Here is a 22,372-nt window from a genome sequence, read left to right as displayed (position 1 = left end):
ATTTAAAAAGGTGCACCCTTAAGAGTAAACATGAAAAAAAGGGAAACCACCGAACAAAACCAAACTGACCTGTTGGTGAATCCTGAGAACTACAGCTGCTTCAAACATTTATTTGCCAATACGTCAAAGCTTCTTTAAATGACAATGTTACTACACGCCTTTGGCATTCTGGGTGTAAACCGTTGCAATCAATGTCACTCTGCACCTCTTTACAATCCTGTGAACGAGACTGTTAGAGCACACATCACACTCACAGAGTCTGTGTACTTTGAGCATGGAGCTGTTTGTAGTCCTGTTATACACCGGATTGGTGAATTTCGCATCAGCTGGAATAGATGGACAGAAATGGACATATTCAGGCAAGTGCTTCCTTTTTTCTTTTTTACAAATATTCACACCATTAATCATTAAAGAGTTCCGATGCGCACATAATAAGTTTGTAAGGCAATGTCCGATAACTTACGTTTACAGTTAGTTTTAACATGAAACATTTAGCTTTGTATTATATCGTTTATATAGCCTTGCTTCTGTCTTACTGTAGCAGCTGTAGAAAGTCTGTTTTAGCCTATTTGTCACATAACAATGAACTGCGTTGTTCTACGAGTAGCCTCTCATCACAGGAGACAAATGTTGCATATAGGCTACCTACACAAATAGCCTAAAATAAATTTTATATATATATATATATATATATATATATACATTTATAAATTAATAAATAACTAAAAACAAATGGTTATAGGCATGGTAACCACAAATTAACCCTGACTGTGGTTCGACAATCAATACGCCAAAAAAAAAAAACATGCTACTACACTTTTACTACAATACAACCATATTTAATTTTAATAAGGGGTAGGCTAATGGCTAATGGTAAATAATGTAGGCCTACTATACCGAGTTACTCATATATATATATATATATATGGACTTACCGACCTAAAGTAATAAAAAAAGCAACAAAAAAAAAAAGCGCGTGAGCGGCGTACTGTTGCTATGGTTACCTCCTCAGGCGACCGAGACCTTCGTCATCATTACTGAAATATTTTCAATCCCAGTTGAAACGCGTGTACATATAAGTGATCTGTAAGTGAGTTATACTGTATACGAACAATGTGTCGCGCTCTGCTTAAATGCCTTTCATTGTTTCATTGTACAGAAGGAGAACTGGATCAGAAGCACTGGGCAGAAAAGTTTCCCGAGTGCGGCGGCGACCGGCAGTCTCCCATCGACATACAGCGGCGCAAAGTGCGGTACAATCCGCGACTGCTACAGCTCGAGCTGACAGGCCACGAGGACATGCGCGGCAACTTTCGCATGACCAACAATGGACATTCTGGTATGAATTCTTATATTAGAACCATTTCAAATCAATGAACAATTCTTCATTATTATTTTCAAACTGATATAAACCGCCTGCAGTTGTTATGTGGATCTGTTATCTTGATTTTGTCGCTCCCTCGTGTCAAAAAGTGGCCAAAAAATGTATCTATTTTGTACTATATGCTTCTCTCTTAGCACTACTTAAGATAGATTAGCTTTTAGAATGTAGTCCATAATCTTTTTGTTATTAATTTATTTATTTTATTTTAAGGATTTTTCAGAGTAAACACATAACAAACAAACAACATGTTCACATGCACTTACAAAAAAAAAAAAAAAAAAAAAAAAGGGGGCAAAAGAAAAAAAAAAAAAAAAACGTACAATGCTAAGGGGAGACACTGCAGGCAAAAACATTTCATGCACCTGTCAAATTTGAGATTTTGGGCTTTTTGGTTTTTCATAAAGTATTTTTTTCAGACTAGTTGAAAGAAAACATCCAAAAGACACTGTTAAGTGTTTCTTTTATAGCACTTTATCTATTTGTGTCAATAGATTTAAATTACAATACATATTTTTAAAGGCCGTTTTCTCTCCTACATTGAGCCATATATCTCCACTTCAGTAGCACTTTCACAAACCAAACTTTACATCTTTATTCCTGTCTAAATCCTGAAGGGTTTTACAGAGGGATTTCCTCATATATAATTTGCTTGATTATATACAACAATTTATTCCCCCTAAAATTGCGAAAATGTATTGTTTTCTGTATGTTCTTTGTATTTTCTGAATTATGGAGTGACAAAATGAGATACCCAAAATTCCCTCTGTAAAAACTTTTGACTCTAATATGTCAATAAAATGAAATAAGAATTTTGAAACCAACTTCATCCAGTGTTTACATTTTTGTTCTAGTAATGTATGCAAATTAGCGCATATTTAATTAAATAATGCATCATTTGCATATTTATACCTAACATTTTAGAAAGCTTGTAATACAAAAAATGTTTGCAATTATCAATGTAATCAATCAACTAGGTAAGTAGTTATTGTTTTACCCTATTCACCTGCAGTGTCTCGCCTATACAGGTTCAGTAACTAAAGGTGCCATAGTAAGAGCTGCAAAACAGTCAACCATTAGAAATGCCCAAAGGTAATGTACAACTCAACCTTCATAGGAAACATTAGACATTGGTTTGGCTGCTTGTTTGTATAGATATCCAAGAAATGATCCCCAGACAGCAGAAAACTTTTCAATGGCATTAGACCTCAGAAATCGGAGTCTTTCAATTTGTATGACAGAGATCATGTCCATAGTCCAAAGTCGAAAAGAGGGAGGTGAAGATGACTTCCAGTTCTTTAATATAAGTCTCTTGGCCACGATCGTACCCAGAGTGAGGGCCTGTTGTAAAATGTTTGGAAGGCTAGAAGTGTGTTGTGAAAAGCTGAAGATAGGAATTTCCGCGTCCAGATCTTGTTTGTTTTTGACAGTGGAAATTCAGCTGCCACATACTATGAAGATTACCAAGGGGTTTCCACACCACTACACTGCTGTCCAAATGCATCTGCACTGGGGAGGCTGGGACCTGGAGGCCAGTGGATCAGAGCACACAGTGGATGGCATCCGCTACATGGCAGAAGTATTTACATAATTCATTTTAGCCCAACACATGAATGAATGTACATTTAGAGACATCCTATTTATAAAAATAGATAAAGCAATGCTGTTAAGGGATTGTTTTCTTCAGTGGGGCTATTGGGCTGAGGGCTTATCCATTCAAGTGATGCTGGACATGTGCCTGAAATCTTACTACAGTATGTCAGGTTCTATTTTAGACAAACATGCAGTTATCATTGTTCTATTATAAATTGTATCGATTTATAAACAACATTACTGCATTTAAGTTGCTCAAGTGTTGAGAAACTTTAATTTAGCAATACAGAAGGACTTGTTTTACTCAATATATGTTTTGAATCTAACATTGCTCAATTTTAAGTGCAATTTCTAGCACCTTCCTGTTTGACTTCTTGTGTCACAGCTGCATGTTGTTCACTACAACTCTAAGTACAGCAGCTTCCACGAGGCCAAAGATAAACAAGACGGTCTCGCAGTTTTAGCCTTTTTTTATGAGGTAAGACTGGCTGTAACCATCTTTTTCACCATGTTTATACTTTTTATGATTATTTTTTTTATTATTATTTTATTATTGTGGTGCAGTGCTGCCATCTAATGGAAATAAGGGAAAGCAAATGATCTTCAAAGAAAAAGAAAAATGATTGTATATGTTAATCCTCTTGAAAAGAGCTGGGCTGCACCAAATGACCCCGCATTGCTTGAAGCACATAGCACGAGTAAAGATAGACATCTGTATTCTCTGAACTAAATGGGTTAATTGATCAGACCGCTGTGTGGTGGCCTACTGCCTGACATTCTGTTCCCACAAGACCGTGTGCAGGTCACAAGCTATGGGGGTCATTGTTAGTAACACACACACAGGCATTCTAATCTGCTGCAATATGTGGTGCAGTTGCAAATGTCTTTATGAAAACTGCTTGGCTAATAACTGTTCACGAAACCTCTGCATAATGTTTTATCTGAAAATGTTTACACTTGAGTGGCTCGATCAGCTTCACATAGACCTATAGTTATAGCTAGTAACATAATGCCACTAGATTACTGTTAAAAAATACAATATAAAACATATATATTTAATATTGTATATATTTTGAAAGTATATTTATAATATTTTTATATATTTTTCTGACTTTTTAATGCATTTTATAGTATATTTGTATATTTATTTTACACCCCTCACATTTCGGCAATCAATTTAGTATATATTTTCAAGGGACAATACTATAGAAATGAAACTTGGATATGTTTTAAAGTAGTCAATGTACAACTTGTATAGCAGTAAAGATTTACTGTTCTCTGAAAATAACTCAACAATACAGCCATTATTGTCAAAAAAGCTGGCAACAAAACTGAGTACACCCTACGTGATAACAGCTATATATCGTTTAAGCATGCAAAGCCACATGTCCTATTCATCATGTTCATGTTTTTGTCTGCTTGACAGGACCATACAAATTTGTGTATCTTGTTTTAGAGCAGTTAAAATTTGGTTCTTTGAGTACAATTCTGACCACTGGATGTTCAACATGGCACCTCATGGCAAAGAACTCTCTGAGGATTTGAGAATTAGAATTGTTGTTCTCCACAAAGATGGCCTAGGCTATAAGAAGTTTGGTAACAACCTGAAACTGAGTTACAGTACAGTGGCCAGTGGCATGAAGAGGTTTTCCAAGTCGGGTTTCACTCGGAACAGGCCTCGCAAGGGTCGATCAAAGAAGTTGAGTCCTTGTGCTGTGCGTCAGGTGCAGAAGCTGGCTTCAAACAACAGATACATGAGTGCTGTCAGCATTGCTTTAGAGGTTGCAGAAGTGGAAGGTCAGCTTGTCAGTGCTCAGACCATACGCCACACACTGCAACAAGTCGGTTTGCATGGCCGTCGTCCTAGAAAGAAGCCTCTTCTGAAGCTGGCTCACAAAAAAACCTGCAAACACTTTGCTGAAGACAACCTAGCCAAGAGCATGAATTACTGGAACCATGTCCTGTGGTGTGATGAGTCTTAAGGTAAACGTGTTTGACTCAGATGGTGTCCAACATGTGTGGTGACACCCTGGTGAGGAGTTCCAAGAAAACTGTGCCTTGTCTACAGTCAAGCATGGTGGTGGTAGCATCATGGTCTGGGGATGCATGCTACTGCTGGTACTGGGGAGCTGCGGTTCATTGAGGGAAATATGAATTCCAACATAACCACCACCCCAAACACTTTGCCAAGATGACAACTGCCTTGCTGATGAAGCTGAAGGTGATGGAGTGGCCAAGTAATGTATCCAGACCTGAACCCTATTGAGCACATGTGGGGCATCCTCAAGCGGAAGGTGGAGAAGCACCATGTATCGAACATCAGCATCTCCATGATGTCATTGTGGAGGAGTGGAAGAGGATGCCAGCAACAACCTGTGCAGCTCTGGTGAATTCCATGCCCAAGAGGATTAAGGCAGTGCTAGGTGCCCCTACAAAATATTGACACTTTGGACACAGTTTTGACATGTTCACTTAGGGTGTACTCATTTTTGTTGCCAGTTATTTGGACAATAATGGCTATATGTTGAGTTATATTTAGAGGAGAGTAAATTTGTACTTCTATACAAGCTGCACATTGACTACTCTAAAATATATCCGTTTCATTTGTGCAGTATTGTCCCTTGAGAAATTATCCAAATTTTTTTGCTGAAATATGATACTGTATATTAATAGTAAAATATAATGTTTTGCTTGTAGCGGAACACAGTATTTGATCTATGGATACTTTGTGTTTAGGATGGTCATTTTGAAAACACGTACTACAGTGATTTCATTGCAAACCTGGCAAACATCAAGTATGCAGGTAATGCAAAACATTTTGGATGACCATCGCAAAAATGTTTTATTCTGTGCTGCCTCGTGTATCCACTTCTTGTCTATATTTTTTTCTCTCGCTCTTTGCAGGTCAGGCTATGAATATCACAAACTTGAACGTACGCTCCATGCTTCCAGACAACTTGAGTCACTTTTTCAGATATCAGGGCTCTCTCACCACACCGCCGTGCCATGAGAGCATTCTGTGGACTGTATTTGATACGCCCATCACCCTCTCTCACAATCAGGTACCTCCAAAAGTTCTCATGAAAAAGTTTTCAATCTTTTTTGCTTTCCTTTAACTTTTAATGTGGTGACCTTCAGATCAGGAAATTGGAGAGCACATTAATGGACCATGAAAATAAGACCCTGTGGAACGACTACCGCATTGCCCAGCCTCTGAATGACAGAGTGGTGGAGTCCTCTTTCCTTCCACGCCTGAGCAAAGGAGGTTAGGGCAGGGCTTCATCCTTTCCAGCAGTTATGAAAAACGCTCTTTGTTAGGCCTGCAGTGCCTGAGCTTGTTCTCCCTCTCTCCTCTTTGGTTTCTTGCAGGAATTTGCCGTCAGGAGGAGATTGAAGCTAAACTTAAGAGGATTGAGAGCCTTATTGTGTCACTGGACAAAAAAAACGGTTTCAGGTATAACTGTTCATGAGAAATGTCAAGATTACAGGGAAATCTTAAAGGGATAGTCCACACAAAAATAGAAACTCTTCATGTCTTTAAGAAACCTGCATGGCTTTCTTCTGTTATTTGTAACAGAATGTAAGCTGCTTTTTCCATACAATGAAAGTGAATGGTGGCCAAAGCTGTCAAGCAAAATGTTTTTTTGAGGAAAATGAGGAAAGTGACCTAAATAGTGACTGTTCCATATACAAACTACCATATGGCTACAGAAACAGGTTTAATTTTTTTTTTGTTATATTGCTTTTTTTGGGGGTTTTTTTCTTATTTTTTTTAGCTTTATTTTTTTTTATTTAATTTTTTTTTTATTATTATTTCAGTCATTTTAGTATTTATTTCAATTAGTTGCAAAGGCAGATTTATTTTATGTTTTTAAATATTTTTGATAGTTTTAGTTAACAAAAACAACACTGCTCAGAAGTTTTGAATGTAGTGTATGAGTAATGTGGGCTATAAAAAAGCAGCTCAGACATTCTGCATTTAACTTTTTTAAATGGAACAACGTCATACAGGAGTAAATAACAGAATTTTTATTTTTGAGCGAACTATCCCTAAAATGTGATGTGTCAATCTCAGTATACACTGTTAATCAATCTCTTAATTCAAATTAGCTTTGACATTGATATTTGACATAAACTACAAGTACAGGTGAGTATTTTTTTTGCAGTGGGTGAAACTGTAGTTTTAGAACTTTAGACATTCAAATATACCATGACATCTAATGTAATCAATTGAGTTTCTATTTATCGACTTACATCACCTTTCCTCTTCAAGGCCTGCAACATATATCGCCACTGGTCCTCTACTTCCCAAAAAAGAATGTGGAGAGTTACGCCATGGTGGTTATATCCCACCCCATGAATCTCCAATCCTTCACAGCCTGCATGAACGTCCGTATACCGCCCGTACAAGACCTCACTGTGCTTTCGTACTCCACGGCACGTGACAATGAGCTCATGATCACTTTGGGCACTGAAGTGGGTCTCTGGATCGGAGATGAGTTTGTGAATTTACCATTTGAACATCAATCCAACGACTGGACAAACTATTGCTTTACCTGGGCGTCACACACAGGAGGGGTTGAACTGTGGGTGAACGGACTGGTTGGAAAAGAGCGGTACATTCGGGCAGGATACACCATTCAAGCTGGAGGAAACCTCATTTTGGGAAAGGACCAGGATGGCCTTTTAGGGATCTCAGACAGTGATGCTTTTGTAGGGCACATGACTGATGTAAATGTGTGGGATTACGTTCTGACTGCGGCAGAGATTAAGGAGCAAATGTTGTGTGATAATGGCAAAGTGAAAGGGAATGTCCTGAGCTGGGGAATCACTCCACTTAGTCTGTATGGAGGAGTTCAACTGCAGGCTGAGCAAGTTTGCCTCTGAAAGAGAAAGAGATCGCCACAGGCTAAGAACTTTTTCAAACAAATGTCAATATCAGCAATATTAGCTCTGCTAATTTGAACTGTATGTTCTCCCTGGGGAGTAACTGCAATTGAGAAAGATATATTCTAATCAGTCTGTATTTTAAATACAAGCATTTCAATGTTTTTTTTTTTACCCAACTGAATAATGTGAATCATATCTGAAGAATTTCAATAAACATTTGCATTCTTAACAGTCCAAATCTATTAATTTATTCCAAATGCACTTCATACTGTAGTATATACTTTAAATATCTATTGAGGGCACGTTTCCAATTTCTGAAAGAAAGAAATTCTTGATATCACAATGACAATTTTTTTTTAAATAAAATCTTTTATTATTGCTTCTTGGAAAAGGAATTTAGCAGGGAAGCACCTTCATTAAAATACATAAATATTTGAAAAACATTTTTTTTTTTTTTTTTTTTTAAATACAGGATCTGTTCTTGCTTTCATAACCCCAGCAGACACTAAAAAAGTGCATTTAAACAATTCAAAGCATTGCAGACAAACGCAAGAACATGTTCTTTGTAAACAACCCCTTACCCACTCAGAGAAATGTGTTTTTCATTTCCTGTTCACTGCTTTCCCCTCCAGTCTCTTTGATCTCAGAGTCCCCAGACTCCACCACAATGTCCACCTTGTTTCTCTGAGCAAAAAGCTTACTGGTCTCCAGAAAAGTCTTGTTTTTGGTCTCTGGGATGATCACCCAGATGTATATAAGTGTGGCAAGACAGACGCAGGCAAAAATGACGAAGCTGTAAGCACCCAGTGCTTTCTGTAGATACAAATAAGGAAATAAGGATATTTTTTCTTTTTAACTCAAGTTTGATGGTCTGCTTTGATGATTCAGTGAGTTTTGTAAGTGTAAAAGGAGTCCATGAAAAAATAATCATCAGTTACTCACTCTGCAGTGAATGGGTGCCATCAGAGTGGGAGTTCAAACAGATGATAAAAACATCACAGTAACCCACAAATCATGTGGATTGCTTTTGGGTTATTCTGATGTTTTAATCAGCTGTTTGGACTCTCATTCTAATAGCACCCATTCACTGCAGAGAATCCATTGATGAGCAAGTGATGTAATGCTAAAGTTCTTCAAATCTGTTCTGATGAAGAAACAAACTCATCTACAGCTTGGATAACCTGAGTACATTTCCAGCAAATTTTCATTTTTGGGTGAACTAATTTAACAAAAGTATCAACTGGTGCAATACTTTGACTTTGTTAGTGTTGTGTTTGACCTCTGACCTCTAGAAAGGGGAAGACCAGGCCGACTGTGAAGTTTGAGAGCCAGTGAACCAAGCCACCCACCATGAAGGCTGGTGGTCTAGAAGACTGCCGGAACATCTCTGTAGTGATTACAGTAGGAATTGGACCTGCAAAGGGATGCAGAAAAAGCTGTCAAATCTGTATATCATCAGACACGTCATCTTTTTATAGGCAGTGAGAAAAGAGAGTGCTTGAAACACTGTGCTGCTTTTACAATCTGTTTTACTGCCACTTTAAAGCACTTCACTCCAGGGTTTTAATGTAAAATCCCAGAAACTGCAGCATAAATCTATTGTCATTCCCCACCAAGGAATACAACAAATGAAAGGGAGGGAGTGAATTAATTTGGATGTAGCAATTTCCCCAGTGCATCTGCAATATGCCCCTAAGGGATTGGTGTGAACTCACTTGGGCCAATAGCATGTCCGATGACGTAAATAATGACACAGACGATGCTGAAATAGGGCATCCAGTCCAGTGTAGTCTGTGGGTGGAATGTGCAGCAGTTATTCTACCATTTACAGCCTTGCATTTCACACAGACCCAAGGGGCAAATTTGTCAGGCCAGCACATTCACAGCTCTAAAATTAAAATCTCTAACGGGACTGATATTTTACAATCCCTATAACACCTGTCTGTCTGTAAACAAGAATTTACTACAAACATAATGGGCCACATAAGGGAACTCCCTTATTGGGTTAAAGTGAATCTGATTAGTCATAACAACCAGCTCCAATATGAATCAATATGAATCGAAATTCTGGTCAATACAGATAAACCATTAATTATCATGTTATGGCCAGTTACCAATAAATGAAATATATTAAAATATTACTATGACAACACTTAAAAAATAATATTTTACTTTTAAATATTCTAAATAATGTCATATTAAAATCTTACTGACATTATTTAGACAATAATATTTTAATTTTAATTCTAAATATAAATATCTATCAGTCTCAATGTATTATCAGTTTTCTATAAAAAAGAAAAAGAAAAAAAAATACATGTTTTAACACTGCAAGTAAATTTAGGCATCACTAAATTATAAATATACAGTGCAAAAATGTGCTAAAGATTACATTTAACTATATTACTATATTATTAATGCTTTCAATGATTGACTTAAATGGCAAAGATGACCTAATGTAAAATCAGGGCAAATAAGCACACACAATGAAATTTACAATATAAGCCAATTTTAGTTTCTAAACATTTGACATTTCCATATTTTATTCATCCAGAATTAAGCATCTCTAGATTGTATTTAAATAAATACAGCATTGTTATACCTGGAAGTAAAGTGCTACAGTCAGAAGAACACAGGCTCCACAGCAGACACCAAAGCCGATCAGTAGCAACAACTTTCTGCCAGTTTTCTCCACTATGAACACCTACACAAACAGAAAATCATATTCTTTCCACTCATATTTCTTTATAAAGTAAATGAGCTCCTCAAGAGTGGTGCAAAGTTATGAAGAGCATTAATATAATTTTTTTTTTTTTTTTAAATGAGACAATAAGTGGCTTACAGCTGCTATTGTCATAAAGACATTAACTGCTCCTGTTCCAACCGTCACATACTGAACGTGCTCGTTAGCCACTCCTGCTGAGCTATAGATGCTGTCAGCATAGTAATAAATCTGAATAGTGGGTTAAAATTAGGATTTAGTTAAGCAAGCATTAAAAATATAGAACACCACACTTACGCTTTCAGAAAAAAAAATATACTGAAAAGAATCATCTGTGTGATGTTTTAAAGTGGTGCTTACGGCATTGACTCCTGACAGTTGTTGGCCCATGTTCATGACGATTACAGACAGCAGCTGCCAGCGCAGTGAGCGGAAGGTGAAGAGGTTGAGCACAGAGAGCCGACCTTCTGCTCGCTCTGACTGTTCCTCCACACGCATCTCACACAGCTCCTCATCCACATCCTCCCAGCCACGCAGCTTCTGCAGTCCTAAAACCCATCAGAGTCTTCATTTAAGCAATGTCTCCCATGTTGATATTCAGATCAACAGCATGACAACGAGTGTGATATTGCTCTTAATACAAAAGTTCAGTAAGCAAGACACTAATTTTGAGTAACTTATATTTCAGACACAATATTGATGGTTATAGTTGCTTTGCAAATTAAATCTGTTTATTATACTAAGCAATTGTATCTCTTCACAAGTCTTGGATTAAGCTATTTGATTCATAGGCATTTGTTTTATAACCTTTTTGGATCTTTTACGTTTTTGAATGCCTGGACTGTCAGTGGATGGACAGAAACCTCAGGTTTCAATAAAAGTATCTTAATTTGTGTTTTGAAGATCAAGCAGAATTTTATGGGTTTGGAATTACATGAGGGTGAAATCAAGACTGAATTGTCCTTTTTGGGTGAACTATTATTTTAATGTTTTCATTCTGAACAAATCAGTTTTGTGAATATAAAGGATTCAATGACACTCTCATTAAGCCAGTCATTTGTTTTGTTACTGAATGAATCAGTGATTTTAAATAAATCAGGTGAATAAATTGGAATGATTCAGTGACACTCCCAGCCACTTGTTTAATTCCTAAATGAATCAGTGTTTTGAATGCATCAGCTGAATGAATGTGAATAATTTAAGGATGCAATCATAAAGCCAGTCACTTGTTTCATTCCTGAGTGTTTTTGAACAAATTGGTTGAATATGAATGATTCAATGATGCTCTCATAAAGACAGTCGCTTGATTTGTTCCTGAATAAATCAGTGTTTTTAAATGAATCAGGAGAATACATTTGAATGATTCATTGATACATTCATTAATCCTGTAAATTGTTTCATTTACAGTCGAATCAGTCTTTTTAAACAAATCTGTTGTCGCCAGCTACTGGAGTAATGATGTAACCTGCAGTCACTAATACACAGACTGACAGAACTAAATGTCAATATACGGCATATTTGTTCAATAGCAAAATGCTAAAACTGACATTGACATTGATGAAAAATATTAATTAAGAAAATTATTTTTTGCTGTATACACAAGACCTTGAGGTGCTTACAAGAATCCAATGACGAAATGAAGAAAAGTGTCCAAATGTTGTAAATCAATTACATAAGTCCAATTGATAAAGCCAGACCTACTGCATAATAAAACCCCTGCAATCTTGATGAGTTCATCGTTGGTGAAACTCCAACTGTGAAACACATTTTCTTTGTGTGCTCTGACATGGAAGACCAAAATAACTCCTTTTGTACCTTTCCTGGCAGTTTTTTCATCCCCCTTCTGTATGAGCATGTAGCGTGGGCTCTCAGGGAAGAAAGGCAGAAGCAGCAGCTCAATGGCAGCTGGAATCCCTGTGAGACCCAACATGATGGGCCAACCTAGAGAGAGAACATTACACATCACCACGAGCACCAGGGGCATGTTTCTCCAAACTCACAAACACCACTACTATAGCACAGCAATGCTAGAGCATCTCATTAAAAAAATCGACAAAAATCCCATGCTCTGTGAAATTACCTTCCTTATTTCCCAGGATATTGCGAATACCGAACACTTGGGCAACAAGGATACCAACGGTGATGAAAAGCTGTGGCACTATTCCGATGGCCCCCCTGTAATTCTTGGGTGCGATTTCTCCTAAATACATGGGCACCACGTTGGAGGACAGGCCTGGAAAACGCAATCACATCCTGTCATGCTTAAGCATCCAGCTGAATCCAAACTGACGGGTGGATTATTCTACTGACCTGCACAGATGCCCACTAAAAAGCGTGAGACAATTATGATTTCAAATGACCCCACCACTTCACTCACACCCATCATTATAGCAGGACCAACAGAGAAGATGTTGTTGAACAGGAGTGTGCCTTTTCTATAAAAAAAAGACCTCGGTTTGCATGAATGATGATTGGGATTCAATGCAATGTATTGGCAAAAACAACAGATTTTTTTTACAACCCAATACAATTCAAAGGAAATTACCTCCCAAATTTGTTCACCAATGGAGCTACCATAAGAGATCCGAAAAACCCACCCAGTGGGTACATGGACACAGTCACGGACCATAGGAGAGTCAGGAGATTGTCTGACATTGGACCATAACGATTCTCATATATTTGGGTGTAGAACAGCTGCATCTCCTTTTATCAAAATATCAGAGAAGTATCAGAGATGAATGTTTAAATTTGCAAGAACTACAGTATAATATAATATAATATAATATAATATAAAAGTCAATACCGGGGCAGGTGAGTTGATTACAGCCACATTATAGCCATACTGAAAAGATGAGCCAAATCCAGCAATCAGAGAAGCTGCAGCCAGGATTAGCGTCACTCTCTGTAAAATTGCATTACGTTTTATAAATATGCAAATACAAATAAAATTCTATATTAAAAAAATTATTTTTAGTCATATGGAAGCAGCTGCAAAATACAGGCCAAAAATACTGTTTGTTGATTGTTGTCTCTGTTACCAAACCAAAAAGCAAAGAACAAAATGTAAACCAAGTGTTTAAATAAGTGTAAAACTATTTTACTTGTGGCAGAAATATAAAGTTTAATCAAAAGTACTTACCCCCTTCCTCTCACTTTTCTCCATGTCAATCTCTTCCTTCAAGCTTTAAATCTACAGTACGGTCAGAAAGAAGACCAGCGAAAAGAAATGACAGCTCTTTCTTTACATGGTACTTTGGACATTGGAGCTGACCCTGAAAAGCAAGGATAAAGTTGTTTGGTATTAAAGCAGCAGATATAAGCAGATAAAAATAAGCTACCTACTTATCTGCACCTATAAAGAAAAGCACATGGCATCAATCATGTTAGTTATTGGGGTACAATTATCTCTTTTATTTGCCTAAATTCCTACCTTTGTTTTACTCAAGCAAGGAAAAAAAGGTAAAACAGAAACACAGTAAGACTTTATAATTATGTATATATATATATATATATATATATATACATGAACATGAAAGAAGTATCTTGATAAAAACTGTTGGGAATTGATTAATAATGCTGGTGAGAGTTCATGTTATGTAATATTTTTTTTACCCTGTAGATTGTATTGGACCTATACATAACATTATAGGAAAACATGAAACAAAGTTTCAGTCAAATCACCGTCTATGGCAAGCCGTTTTAACATTTAATCTATAAGCCGCACTAGTATCTAATTTAATGTTACTGGTACTTATTTTTTAAATACTAGTATCTTTTCCATTAAGTACTAGTACTTATTCATTAACTACTAGTGCTTATTCTTTAGGTACTAGTGCTTTTTGTTTAGGTACTAGTGTCTTTTGTAAAGTTACTAGTACTTATTTATTAGATAGTAGTACTTAATCAGTAGATACTAGTATGTTTTCATTAGATACTAGTGCTTATTTATTAGATACTAGTACTTATTTATTAGATACTAGCATTTATTCATTAGATACTAGTACTTATTTCAATAGTGACTAGTAACTATTATATTGTTACTAGTAACAAATTAATTTTTTTGCCATTGACTTCTACGGGGATCCGTCATTGGGATATCAACTATTCAGTTTTGACTAGTAAGTATTCCACTAGTGACTTGTACTTAATTTTTATGTACTAGTAGTTATTCATTAGGTATAGGTATTCATCCTTTTGTGATCTGACATGGTTGACAAAGACATATATTGTATTAAGATATATATATATACTTGGAAATTAGATAGAAGCAAATGTCGAATTAATTATTGACTGCTGACACCCATTGCATAGTTAAACTGTAATTCTGCAAAACGAATAATTTTTTTTTTTGTTAACAATTTCACCTTTCATTAACGAGACTTTTTCATGGAACTCTAAATAAGAAAAAAAATCATACAAATAACAAAATTATTATTTTAATTCACAAAAGAGTACAAGAGATCAGTTCTATTCCATAGATCAGCATCCCCAAACGCTTTGATGAGCGTGACACGGACAGCAGGGGTCTCTGTCGGACCAGTATCTGCTCCCTCCTGCAGTGCAGCACTGCAGATTCTCTCATTCCTATTCCTCCTTCAGCAACTCATTAATCAAATTGATTGGACCTCATCAACTTAAACAGAGATCCTCAGCTGTTTATTTCAGCAGGTCGAGGGCTGAACACCCCACTGGGGATTGTGTCCTCACAGTCAGGTTTTAAAAAAGCTGCGGGTTTAAAAAAGCTCTCGTTTAGGTGGCTGTCCTCTGCAGTGATATGCAGTCATTGCAGACACCCATAAGGGCTGTAACGCACCAAAGCGATGGACACACTAAAGTTAACAAAAGGCTCAAGAAAAGGTATATGTTAATGTGACAATTTATCTTTGAAAATAAATCGAGTCTATACACACAATATGTCATTCTGTTTTTAAGATTGGATTTCAATTGTATTACAAATGATCAAATTCAGAGTGCATATCATGATGAATTAAATAATTGTAGGCTAATTAAAATAATTCTGAAAATATATTCTGTATTTAAAGTTTGAACTCTTAAAACTTGGAAATTAAAATTCTCAAAAGATAACAAAAAAAAACTGCATTTGCTATCAATTTGCCAATTTTAATACATTTATTATTGATTAAACTATAAACACACACACACACATACCTTTTTAAATGTTTAAACTCTACAGTACATTGTCAAAAATACTTGAATGTGAATCCAATAAATAATCTGTGGTAAATCTGTTTTCTGACACTTTTGTTAATAATAGGCTTTAAGTGACAAGCCTCTAAAATTAATAACCAAAATCAAGTGATAGTTCTGTCCCAGCTTGCCAGTAAAACATTACACTGCACTTGTGTTCATGCCAAAATTAATCATGCAGGCTTCAAAACTGACTGTTGAGCCATGTTTACAGTTTCCACTCGGTCAATAAACTGTCGTAATGAGCTGCTCATAGGACTGGCTTGTCAACTGACACTGCCTCAGGGTTAGCAACACCATAAGAGTTGGTATATATACAACATCCTCTTCCCTCAGCTCACATAACCAATCAGCACAACATTTGCCATTGTTTTCAGCTTGTGCCCTTTCCCCAGCTATCCTCAGAATAGTTCCTCTACTTGTTAACTGAAAGAAGATCTGATATCATGCTGAGATAATGAAGAAGTCGCTCTGTATCCTCACTTTGGTGAAACTGGCATAGACTAAGTCTCTTATACAGCATGTATTATCAAATATTTAGAGAAGCTCAGATACAGCTCAGCTCCACTCTAAATGCATATTAGCCAACGTCAAGTGAGACTCAACTGAATGTCAAGGATTGAGGGAATGTGCCGGTGCAATCATTTAATAATTTACAGATAATTACCAAGCAGATTCTCTCCATAACCTTATACATATTATGGGCAAGAAAGAGTGTTCATGATGGGAGACACCTCTGACTGTTTTGTGGATGTGAAGCTTAAAGAAATAAATAAGGTCAGCATGAAATGAAAATTCAATCTTTTCAAATACGTTATTGATCTTACTGTAAATTATTAATCTTTGTATATTTAACATTTTTAAATGTTTAATTTTTAACAATTTTGACCTTGTAATATTTCTTCAAAATGTCCAAGCTGGATTTTCCAGTGAAAAAGACTTTCTCTGCTGATGTATGCAGCACTTCTCCAATCATTTAGTCCGCTTATGCACCTCACGTTCATCTTCCTTCACTGTTTAAATTCAACGCCCACATCTCAATATCCAAACAACTAATGCATAGAACCAAACCTCACACAATAATCTGACCAGGGTTGTTATCATTTAACTAAAATGATTAGACACATTTTTTTTTTTAGTAACCAAAAAAAAAAAAAAAAAAAAAAAAGGAAATAATAAAATTGACAAAACACACAAAATCCTAAAAAACAAAATCTAACTAAAAGAAAACTTTAAATATAAAAACAAAAGCCAATTCAAAATTATGAAAATAGTTTAAAAAATAATAAAATAACTGAATCTGATAGGTAATGACTTGTTTTATTGAAATTAATTTGTTGATAAAATATAACTATAATACAAATTCATAACTACATAATTTATAACATACAAATATTAAAAGGCACTTCTTCCCCATTGTGTGATAGGTATTTTTAACAATGACTAGTTAGGTGCATGGGACTCTATACAGAGAAAGTGAAAAAATTATTATAACAATACATACATATAGGGCAAAAGCAATACTATATATTTGTACATATAAATACAGCACATAATACACAATTCATGGTTTAACAATACATATTAAGTGTAAAGTAAAGTAATAACATTGCATTAAGAATGCTTTGTTGGGAGAAAGAGGGAAGCAATCCCTTGTAAAACACTTCACAGTACATTTGCCATTTTGGTCACTAGATAATAAACTGCTGTATCCCTCGCTACCCCTGAGCTACAGATCTCATTTCTATTTAAATGAAAACAGATTTGAAGACAGAAAGCCTCTCGCCTAAAGTGCTGAGCTAAACCGGTAACAGAAAGTGCGTTTGTGTTCCATGCTCTGCGGGTTTTGTGCATGTGACCGCAGTCCCCTGTAATCCGTGAAGGCTCTTGGTCAAACAAGAAGGCTCAGTCTAAGGCTCTGATGTAACTCCAACAACCACAACAGAGAGCTGTAAAGTCAGAGCTTTCACTCCATTCAAATAGAGTTAAATGTGCTGCAGCAGATGGAGGATCCTAGCTGCTTTTACCTCTTACTGTTCTCCCAGGTTTGGGGGTTGGGGTTTTCCTCCATGTGAAGGCGTATATGCACTTGCTCTGGTCTGGGACACTGATTCTGTTTGCTTGTGTCTGTCCTGACCTCTGCAGCACAGCAGAGCCATCAGTCGTGATCTAATCGAGGGAGTCCACAGCACGAACATTATGCAGTTCGCCGCTCCTTGAAAGGTGTTTCCAATTCCCTATTAAATACAATGAAATCAGAATAAGTGGGTTGCCAAATGCAATAAAGGCAAGTACTGATAAATGACTTTGATCAAGTATACAAATAAACCACATGAATGAGATTTCAGGTGGAAGTAAATTAAGTTAATTTAGGGCTAACTAAGTGGAACCGGGTGACTCACATGCAAGGTGACCAGCACTGGGTTGTGTCCTGCACGGGAGTTGGTCAGCAGGAGCAGGAAGCGGATGGTGCTCCACATGCGGAGCATGATGAAGATGATGGGGATGAGGGTGAGTTTACTGTCTGCCATGGAAGACAGCGAGTGAGAGAAAGGGCTGCTGGTCAGGATGGGACGGTACTCGGACAGGGCCACATGCTTAAATACATGACAGAGAAAAAGAGCATTAAAAAGTGATCAGCATTCTGTAGTCTTACAAAAGCTAACCCAAGTCATATGAGCTGCCTGCTCAACCGTTCAAAGTGACAGTAAAGACAATTGTTACCATTTTAAATGCTGTTCTTTTGAGCTTTCTATTAACAAACTACTCTTTTCAACATTTATAATAAGATAATGTTTCTTAACCACCAAATCAGCATATTAGAATGATTTCTGAAGGATCATGTGACTGACGTAATGATGGCTAAAAATTCAGCTTTGCCATTACAGGAATAAATTAAATTTGAAAATATATTAAAATGTAACCAGTTATTTTAAATTGTAATAATATTTCATGATATTACTGTTTTATTGTAAATTCAACCTTGGTGGGAATAAGACTTTTTTTTCTTCAAAAACCATTAAAACAGATGCCAAACTTTTACTGTAGTGCAAATTACGACAGATTTTTTTGTCTAATCGATCAATTTAAAAGAGTATTGAAAGTATACACCCCCATCACTACAGCATGTGGTTTGCAGAATGCAGTTGTGTTACTACGACAAGAATGTGGGCCAGTCTTTAATATTTAATTTTCTCAACAATGAACTTTACAGGGTTCCCACACCCTTTTTACCAGTAAATTCCCATAACTTATCCAACTGAGTTTTAATTTTTTTTTTAAATGCTGCACTCATAATTTGTAGCCTTTGAAATATGTAATAGCTCAGCAAGACTATTGATGACCAAAACTTCCTTGACCTTTTAAGATTTTATTAATATCCATGACATTTCCAGGCCTATCACTATTTTATGATATTAAGATATTTCCCTGATACATTAGCTCTGGATATTATTCCAGAAATTTCTTGCCCGTTGCGCACATTATGAGTTTATGAAAATGTCATGCAAACCTCTGCTAAGCTGTAATGTTAAACTGTCTGCGATGAGCCACGGTGGACTTACTGCGTTGTGAATGTGTATCTTTATAAGGAGGTACAGGACCGGCAGTGTGATGTAGGCAATGAACTCCCAGATCTTTCCTGTGAGCAGCATCCACAGCACATGGTCTTCAGCCTGGATGTTCACCCAGCACCAGCCAACAGACACTTCAGAGGCGTCATAGCCAATCTTGTGCAGGGACAGGGCTGCCACAGTGATGGCGAAAGGAATACCCCAGCTGACACAAACCACAAATCACAAGATCAGACTGCAAACAGACATCCACAGGCTGCAAAACCAAACCTTTCCCTTATTACACAGAATCCTTATTAAAGTTAGTTAATGACCACTCGCTGTCTAAAATACTTTTTCTTAGTGTAGCTGCAAAATATCATAAAAGGAAATATGTAAAATAATTGTAAATTTGTGAATTTTATTTTATGTACACGTAAACTAATTTAATAAATTCTATACAATTAATAAACGTAATAATTAACATTAAATTTAAAGTTAATGTTAAAAAAATCGTTTAATTGACATTATAAACAACCACTGAAAGTTTTAAAAGGATATTTCACCTTTCTCCGCATATTAATATTAAAGTGAACGGCGACTCAAACATTCTTAAGAAGTTTGCTTTTGTTTTCCACAGAAGAAAAGTTATACAGTTTTGGTACACCACAACGATGAGTAAATGTTTAAAACATTTTGAGTGAATATTTCTGGGGTGAACTGCTCCTTTTAAGAATTTCCTGGCAGTGAAGAAATGCTTTGTAGAGTTTACCTGATAAAATGAAAATACAGCACAAAGTTGTCGGCCCGTCTCTTGCTGGACTTCACAATAAAAACATATAGGTAAATAGCAATAGCCACGGTCCAGAAGAATGAGCTTGTGTTGGCGAATGTGGAAATTGCTCCTTGCACAATACAATCCCCAGAATCAGAGTCAAAAATCCTCAAAACTCCGTAAAAGTAAGAGAGTGCAGACAGAAGGTCAGTGACAGACAGATACACGAGCAGTTTTCTCGGTGTAGTTCTCAGATCGTGCCATCTTGCATATGTGCATATAATTAAAAGTGACCCAAAAAACGAAAGTACACAGGATGTCAGGATAACAACCTGTTCGTAAACATACACCTCGGTACGGTTTGTCTCGGCCATATTTGCTCTTTTAAGACTTTAATGTCTACCAACGCCTCGTTTGTTTGTTCGGTGTTTGGTAAAGTCGAGTCTTATTTAAGGAACTCCCTTGTAACCCGAAGAGATTTCCAGTCCAATTTTCCCTTGACAAAGCATTACCCAGAAAACCAGACGGGCTTTAAGATCCAGCGGCTTTACAAGAGCCAGTCTAAGTGCTTCTTCTCAGCTGCTGAGGCAGTGAAACAATGTCTTGACAATAACAAATCAAAACATGTTGAATGTTGTGTCCATTTTTGTTACTATACGGCTGACTGACTTTATAAAACAGACTAAACGTGTGTCCCAGTTTTTAAATCTAGGCTGACGAACTTTCTTTTTGCGTTTTACAGTTTGAGAAGGTCTATATAGTGTTAGAGAGTGATTCATCAAGTGAATCATTTGATTCAAAACACTAAAAAGATTCATACAGAATCGTTCACTGATTCATTTTAGTGACTCTTTCTGTTGGTTTCAATTTCTTTTTTTACAGTCTATGGCAGGGATCCTCAAATCTGGACCATTCCTGCAGAGTTTAGCTCTAACCCTAATCAAACACACCTGAGCATGCTAATCAGAGTCTTCAAGATCATTAGAAAATCACAGGTAGGTGAGTTTGATCAGGGTTGGAGCTAAACTCTGCAGCAGATTAGACCTCCAGGGAAAGATTTGAGGAACCCTGGTCTATGGTTTCAACCCAACGTCACACAAGTAGATGGGGACATGGTATAATAATATAGTACCATAAAAAAAAAATAATAATATAGTACCATTCGCTCAGTCGATTCGTCAAAAACAATGAATCACTCGACACAAGTCTTACTGTTTTATTAAAAGAGACTGGAGAAAGAGAGTTTACCATTTTCTTCACAAACGACAGTAAATCAGATCAACTTTTATTTTTTAATTTTTTTATTACGAAACATTTTAATTTCACAAGATTCACGAACTTAAACATATTTCGAAAATTTACCATGGATTTATTATAGTAAAATTGTAGTAATCATGTTTTTCTTTTTTTGGGCATATTGACTACAATTTGAAAAACCACAGTTTTACTACAAATACCGTGGTTAAACTTGGCTATGGTTAGTGACCATGCTTAATTTGTGGTTACCATGGTTTAACTATAGTAACCTTTTTTTTTTTTTTTTGTTTTATTTGTAGTAAAACCATGGTTAATTTTCATAAGATTACAAACATTCTTTTTTTCTTCAGAACGTTAGTCCTTGTCAACAAAATGTCATTCACCCGGAAATATTATTAGATGCAACTGCATTCCAACATTCCAAACTGAACTGAGAGAGTTTGGCAAAAGTATCTGTGCAAGCAATGCGGCATTGCAAATGTGCCTGTAATTATGGACTATTAAATACATGCAATCACTATAAGACGCCATTAGATGGCGCAATGTGAACTTCCATCAAGCTTCAAGAACTTGGTCTCTTTTCTTTTAACCTTTTTACATCATTAGTTTTGATCTATCATAATGAAAGTTTTTGGAGAGGCATGGTGTTTTTGTAAAAAAAAATTAAAAGTAGCCTATATTTCAGCTATTACGGGGTAGGCAACGTCGGTCCTGGAGAGCCGCTGTCCTGCAGAGTTTAGCTCCAACCCTAATCAAACACACCTGAACCAGCTAATCAAGGTCTTCAGAATTACTAGGGCTACAGGCAGGTGAGGGTTTTTTCAGGGTTGGAGCTAAACTCTGCAGGACATCGGCACTCCAGGACTGACATTGCCTATCCCTGGTCTATTATTTAAATGTGTCTAGGATTAATTTTAGGTAAATGCATCTCCTCTTATCACACTGTCACCAGTACAGCAGTTATGTTTTCTGAGAATACTGTTTGCTGGAGAACT

The 22,372-nt window shown here is 36.4% G+C and overlaps 3 protein-coding genes across 4 annotated transcripts; 1 reads left to right on the top strand and 2 right to left on the bottom strand.

Moving 5' to 3' along the window:
* Positions 1 to 162: 162 nt before the first annotated feature.
* LOC306859821 (carbonic anhydrase 6-like) lies at positions 163 to 8,100 on the top strand. Of its 2 annotated transcripts, XM_079401126.1 has the most exons (10): positions 220 to 359; positions 1,160 to 1,339; positions 2,410 to 2,473; positions 2,812 to 2,960; positions 3,360 to 3,452; positions 5,711 to 5,777; positions 5,879 to 6,036; positions 6,113 to 6,239; positions 6,344 to 6,428; positions 7,248 to 8,099. In XM_079401126.1, the coding sequence occupies exons 3-10, from the start codon at positions 2,464 to 2,466 to the stop codon at positions 7,417 to 7,419; spliced, it is 861 nt and encodes a 286-aa protein (XP_079257252.1). In that variant the 5' UTR covers positions 220 to 359; positions 1,160 to 1,339; positions 2,410 to 2,463; the 3' UTR covers positions 7,420 to 8,099. The 2 variants fall into 2 exon arrangements, with proteins under 2 accessions (XP_079257251.1, XP_079257252.1); XM_079401125.1 differs by lacking the exon at positions 2,410 to 2,473 and having other exon boundaries at positions 163 to 359; positions 7,248 to 8,100.
* A 236-nt stretch (positions 8,101 to 8,336) lies between these two features.
* On the bottom strand, positions 8,337 to 13,826 carry LOC306859805 (solute carrier family 2, facilitated glucose transporter member 5-like). The gene is made up of 12 exons (XM_079401077.1): positions 13,726 to 13,826; positions 13,390 to 13,488; positions 13,132 to 13,289; positions 12,897 to 13,021; positions 12,667 to 12,819; positions 12,402 to 12,527; positions 10,947 to 11,134; positions 10,707 to 10,817; positions 10,467 to 10,568; positions 9,580 to 9,655; positions 9,151 to 9,278; positions 8,337 to 8,677 (listed from the first exon to the last, which is right to left on the bottom strand). The coding sequence occupies exons 1-12, from the start codon at positions 13,747 to 13,749 to the stop codon at positions 8,450 to 8,452; spliced, it is 1,518 nt and encodes a 505-aa protein (XP_079257203.1). The 5' UTR covers positions 13,750 to 13,826; the 3' UTR covers positions 8,337 to 8,449.
* Positions 13,827 to 17,096: 3,270 nt separating this feature from the next.
* LOC306859528 (G-protein coupled receptor 157-like) lies at positions 17,097 to 20,642 on the bottom strand. Its single transcript, XM_079400587.1, has 4 exons — positions 20,118 to 20,642; positions 19,358 to 19,571; positions 18,197 to 18,391; positions 17,097 to 18,031 (listed from the first exon to the last, which is right to left on the bottom strand). Exons 1-4 carry the CDS (start codon positions 20,492 to 20,494, stop codon positions 17,825 to 17,827), a joined length of 993 nt encoding a protein of 330 aa, XP_079256713.1. The 5' UTR covers positions 20,495 to 20,642; the 3' UTR covers positions 17,097 to 17,824.
* Between the last annotated feature and the right edge of the window lie 1,730 nt (positions 20,643 to 22,372).

This window comes from Barbus barbus, assembly GCF_936440315.1.
Source record: "Barbus barbus genome assembly, chromosome: 40".
NCBI classification, from domain to species: Eukaryota; Metazoa; Chordata; class Actinopteri; order Cypriniformes; family Cyprinidae; genus Barbus; species Barbus barbus.
This window is presented reverse-complemented; position numbering and strand designations above follow the sequence as displayed.

Excerpts from the sequence above, each read along its gene's own strand:
- LOC306859528 (XM_079400587.1), bottom strand. The coding sequence starts at position 20,494 with ATGGCCGAGACAAACCGTACCGAGGTGTATGTTTACGAACAGGTTGTT. Across the intron at positions 19,572-20,117 it reads CTGTATTTTCATTTTATCAG|CTGGGGTATTCCTTTCGCCA; the intron begins GTAAACTCTACA and ends GGTTTGTGTCAG. Across the intron at positions 18,392-19,357 it reads AGATACACATTCACAACGCA|CATGTGGCCCTGTCCGAGTA; the intron begins GTAAGTCCACCG and ends CATGTATTTAAG.
- LOC306859805 (XM_079401077.1), bottom strand. The coding sequence starts at position 13,749 with ATGGAGAAAAGTGAGAGGAAGGGG. Across the intron at positions 13,489-13,725 it reads AGAAAAGTGAGAGGAAGGGG|AGAGTGACGCTAATCCTGGC; the intron begins GTAAGTACTTTT and ends GCAATTTTACAG. Across the intron at positions 9,656-10,466 it reads CTGTAGCACTTTACTTCCAG|ACTACACTGGACTGGATGCC; the intron begins GTATAACAATGC and ends TTCCACCCACAG.
- LOC306859821 (XM_079401125.1), top strand. The coding sequence starts at position 275 with ATGGAGCTGTTTGTAGTCCTGTTATACACCGGATTGGTGAATTTCGCA. Across the intron at positions 1,340-2,811 it reads GACCAACAATGGACATTCTG|TGGAAATTCAGCTGCCACAT; the intron begins GTATGAATTCTT and ends TGTTTTTGACAG. Across the intron at positions 6,037-6,112 it reads TCACCCTCTCTCACAATCAG|ATCAGGAAATTGGAGAGCAC; the intron begins GTACCTCCAAAA and ends GGTGACCTTCAG.